The sequence below is a fragment of the Monopterus albus genome, unplaced genomic scaffold, assembly GCF_001952655.1.
Source record: "Monopterus albus unplaced genomic scaffold, M_albus_1.0 scaffold1.1, whole genome shotgun sequence".
Classification (NCBI taxonomy): domain Eukaryota; kingdom Metazoa; phylum Chordata; class Actinopteri; order Synbranchiformes; family Synbranchidae; genus Monopterus; species Monopterus albus.
Genome location: NW_018127881.1, coordinates 3,404,015 through 3,409,204, shown reverse-complemented (window position 1 = coordinate 3,409,204; position 5,190 = coordinate 3,404,015). Strand labels below are relative to the sequence as shown.

At 41.6% G+C, this 5,190-nt stretch overlaps 1 protein-coding gene across 1 annotated transcript in view; it reads right to left on the bottom strand.

Annotated features, from left to right (window-relative positions):
* cers5 (ceramide synthase 5) overlaps positions 1–3,007 on the bottom strand; it is a 25,135-nt gene extending 22,128 nt beyond the window's left edge. Inside the window, exon 1 of the mRNA XM_020607527.1 lies at positions 2,666–3,007. Coding sequence (XP_020463183.1) covers positions 2,666–2,838 — 173 coding nt within the window. The 5' untranslated portion in view covers positions 2,839–3,007. The remainder of the gene's footprint in view (positions 1–2,665) is intronic.
* Positions 3,008–5,190: the final 2,183 nt, after the last annotated feature.

Below are 5,190 nucleotides of genomic sequence, written 5' to 3'. Positions count from 1 at the left end.
AACAAACCAACCAAGGAACGAGGATGAAGGACAACACGGATGATGTCAGATCTACCGTCATTTGCATATTCGAAAAACTGTATAACTTGACTGGGTTCAGGAGTACAGGCGTTCTGCTTTGCTCTGAAGGCAAGTCCAATGGTTTTGCTGTTTAGAATCAAGGCCTCAGATAGAGACAGAACCCAGAGCTCTGTATTGCTTTTCTTGAATATTGTAATAAATATCTTAAAGGACAGATTTGTCTTTGAGCATTCTTCATAAAAGAACATGCAGGACTGGTTGAGTCCAACACTACTAAGGTTGCCTACTCTACCTTAGCACCAATTCTACCACCAGTGTGTCGGCATTGATAGATAAAAAAACAACCCTATGTATGTAATACACAAGAATCACAAGCTGCGGCTAGTCAAATCTGAGTTGCCATATATTTTAATCATATACCATATATTTTTTGTAAACACAATAAAATAATGAAGCTACGGGGGCCTAATACTAACAGCAACAATACAAAGATTTCTAAACATGAATTTCCCTCAGGATCAATAAAGTATATATCTATCTCATATTCTCATTATGTGGATCATCATTGTACCCCACGCTAACTGTTACCCTGCTTTTTCCTGTCTCTACTGATATATCCAACTACTCTATCAGACCTCCAATATTTCTGACCTTGAGGTGGCTTAGATGCTGTGCAAACAAGAAACTACAGTAATTGTTTAATGATGCAATGAGAGGATGGAAATGTTAGGTAATAAATCTAATGAAAAGGCTTATTACCGTCAGGTCCGCTCAGCACGACCTGCCACTCTTCCGCCTTTCTCTCCTCTGCTCTCTTGATCCTGCGGGATCTGCACCTCAGCTGTGTTGCATTCCAGTAATTAACGACTCGTTTGTTGGTGCGCACAGCGCTAATACCTAACTTGCATACCCCGTTACAGCCCTATAGTTGTGGTATGTATCAGACGTCGTTTTGACTTCCACGCTGACAGTTCCTGTGCTGTGGATCTCATTGTGTATGTAGGTTATATGTTTTGTGTTATATGTCTTTAGACGTCCACGTTGACAGTTCCTGTGCTGTGGACCCCTTTGTATGTTTTTTGTCCATTAGGTTAGCTAGATGTTAATTTTTGATATCCATGCTGACAGTTCCTGTGGATTTCTTTTTTCGTTCGCCAGTCCTCCTAGTTCGTTTGTTTTTTCACCTGTCTGTCCTCATCCTCACTCTCCTGTTTTTTGCCGTTAGCCTGTCTTCTCCCCTGGTTGTCCTGTTCTCCTCAGCTGTATTTGCTCAGCCCTGGTTGTATGTGTTCCTCGACTCTGTTCCTTTTTTGTAATCCAAACCAATAAACCACCTGTTTTTTACTAGCACCTGGGTCAGCACTCTTGAGTCCAACCTCAGTTCTCCCTCACCCTCCTGGTGAGGGGGACTAAACCTTAACAATTACATTCAGAAGCAATAATTTAAAAGTCCCTATCTGAAATATGAGTTTAGCTGATATGGCACCATTTTCAATGCTTCATTCTCCTCTAATGCTTCTGCTGAGGCCAAGTGCATCATGCAGATTTCCATTACAGGTTTGTTAGATTTACAAACTGAAAACATATTGTATTATAGCAAGGCAAAACCTCCCTCAGCTATGAAGAACATATTATATTGACGCCAATGAAACAGGTGTATTGGCTCATCAGTAAACTGTTCAAACTTTCAGTTAATGAGTAACTGTGGGAGTAGGTACTGGTTAAGTAAACATTTATTGTGAAAGAAATTTGGTATCAAAGTCTTTGTTTAACTGCCTGGTGTTGTTTTAGCTGATCACCCCATGCCTACCCAGATCCACAATTCACAGGAAACCATGACGTTCAAACAGGGTGAACTACAGAATCCTGTGAGGAATCAGGATTTACTGGTAGGATAACACGTTTCCTCCCTGACCCAACTAGAATCACCCATCAGGGTCTGGCCAGTAATAAGATAACTTCACAACATCTCAACTATACAGCAACAGCCAAGAGAATGATGAAAACCCACTGCTCTACTCTGCCAAGGAAAATGCCTTCAGGAGATCTCCACTGGGTTGTGTGACAAGGCCTGTGAGCATTCTGTGCACTGAGCCAGTGTCTGTGTGTTGCTGAATGCCATATCATCACATCCTTCTCCACTTTTATGGACTGAACAAAATCACAACTTAATGGATACTAGATTATATACAGAGGTCTATATATAGAATATGTGGCAGGGTAGTGGCTGCTTCTATGAAACTGCCCAAAGTGGCTGCACTTTCTACCGTGCTTGCACAAATCAGTGAAGGACAACTAAAGACATCTATAAACAAGAAATGTGAGGAAAACGTGCCCTGCTAAATTTACTATTAGCTTTAACATTGTTGAAGCTGTCCTCCAGAGATGAGGCCATTGAACACACCTTTCTCTTTAAAAGCAGGAAACTGAACAAAAACTGCAGTGAGTTGTTACAGAACTACTGACGATGACCAAAAAACTGAGAATCTCTGAGTTAACAAGGTTAAAAGATATTGGTCCTCCCACAACCAGCCAAAGCATAATTCCGCTAATTAAAGATAATTAAGAAAAAATCCGGTAAAAGTACTTTCAGGGAATTTTCTCACTTCCAACAAAACGCCCGACGTGACCGGCAAATACGAACCTCTCGAAGAGTTTCCTGCCGGCGAAAATTCCCAAGGCAAGCGGGAAAGCAGTAAGCAAGTGTCTAGCTTTGGGATACTCCACCCCGGGAGCAGGGTCTGCCATATCTGCCCAGGTTACGTTGTGTGGCAGCCAAAACCTCTCGTTCCAAAACCAGGCAGAAAGAGCAGACATGTTTCACAGCGTCCCTGACCCTGGACGGTTGGAACAAAATCGTTTTTATCCCACAAAAACGCGTACAACTTGTTCTGTACGTCTCGCGCTCCCCCGTACCGCTTGTATGACTTGTTTCACTCAACTTGACCGCACGGTGCGAAAATAAACCAAAACACGCGGCAGACTTCCGGTTCGGATTTCACAATAAGAAACGCTCGATTCACAAAGAACACACACTTCATTCTCAGAATCAGAATCAGCTTTATTGGCCGGGTGTGTTGGACACATGAGAAATTTGACTCTGGTACAGCGGCTCTCAATATGTACGTACATATTAACAAGCAAAGGAATGTGCATTAGGAAAAGAGATAAAAAAAAATAAGTTAAGTGCTTATAAATAGAGACCTGTACATACAATAAACACACACACACACACACACATATACATTGTATATTTCCGGGTTTTGCACTGAGGAAAGGTATTGCACTGAGGGTTATTGACCAGACATACTCTCGTGGGTTAGGTGTTAATCAGTGCCAGCCCAGAGGAAGAAACTGAACCCTGTGTCTGGTTGTCTTGGCACACAGTTCCCGAAGTCCACTGTCATCTCCACTGTTTTGAGCGTGTTCAGCTCCAGGACTAGCTGCACAACCTCCCATCTGTAGGCTGACCCGTCACCGTCTCGGATAAGACCAATAACTGTTGTATCATCAGCAAACTTTAGGAGTTTGACAGAGGGGTCCTTCGAGATGCAGTCGTTGGTGTAGAGTGAAAACAGCAGAGGGGAGACCACACATCCCTGGGGGGCACCTGTGCTTATTGTCCAGGTGCTGGATGTGGTTTTTCCCAGCCTCACCTGCTGCTTCCTGAAAGCTAGTTATCCACTGCCAGGTGGGGGCAGGCACAGTAAGATGGGTCAGTTTGGAGTGGAGGATGTCCGGGATGATGGTGTTGAACGCTGAGCTGAAGTCCACAAAGAGGGCCTGTGCATAGGTCAAATCTGTGGTGGAGAATGACTCTGATTATTTACTTAATTAAAAGTAGCGCTGCCACATTGTAAAAATATTCTGTTATGAATAAAGTCTTGCATTCAAAATGTTACTTAAGAAAAAGATCTAAAGTATCAGCATCACTTAAAGTTCCAAACGTAAAAGCACTCATTATGCAGAACGATCCATTTCACATATTATATATCATATGTATATCATATTTGGAGTTATAGTTATTGATGCATGTTGCAACTAGTAAAGGTGGAGATCATTTTAAACTACCGGATGTTCTTATAATTTGATTCAGGTATTGGTGGCTTTGTTTTATTAATCTGACTAAAAAAATATCTAGAAACTGGAGTAAAAAGTATTACATTTGGCTCTAACGAGGAAGTGACAGAAAATACTCAAGTGATGATACCTCAACATTGTACTTAAATACAGTAGTATTTGAGCAAATGTACTGAGATATTTTTCACCTCTGACTTTAACATATATATGCAGCGAAATGACTACACTTAGAAAAGGAGCACCAGGAATTCATATTCAAATACCTCGTTAAGGGCACAAGATGGTTAAAGTTCCACCAAATATAAAACTATTATTTAGTGTAATTGAATCATTTCAGATCTGAAAATAATATGTTCTTTACAAGTTCAGGGAACTACTTACGGGAAACAAAAGGGACCCAAAGATGGCATGATGGACCCAGTTATAAACTAAATACATTTATTTACAATACACAGGGAAAATAATCGAGATGAGCAACGTAATGCAAATGGTACATTTGTGAATGTTCTGATGAATGGATGAGCAGCTATCCTGTCTGTATTAGCGATGCTCCAAGCTTATCATTCTAGGTACAAGTTCTGGGGTCTACTCACGAATATGAGAGGAAAAATAACTATAGATCTATATAAGTTAGAGACTTTAGTTTAGTTAGTCATAGCTAATATCTAGTGTGCACATAGCTGTTGGTAGAAGTTAGCATTTAGCTTTGGAGACTCCATGTGGCCAGGAAGGGGGAAGCGTTGGTTCTGAGGCTCTTTGGACCAGAGTCAGCAGATCCGGAGTACCGAGGCGGAACTCACGGCTCAGTCGGCGGTCGCAGGATTTCAGGGCTCGCATTCAGGAGTGCAGCTGCTTCCAGCTGGCCGGTTCTCCCCTTAGATGTGTCTCGTTGAAAAACCGTATTTAATCCTGATCGTTGCAGGATCGTTCTCATAGTGTCTCTGGAGTTTAACAACGGATTCGGCTTGAATAAAACTTTCTTTCAGCGTTGCTACGAAAACTTTCTCTTGTCTGAGAAGTTTGTAATACTTAGTGGTCAAGTTTTAAGTAAGTGTAGTCCAGGTCTCTTCCTGTCGGTTTTCAGAATAA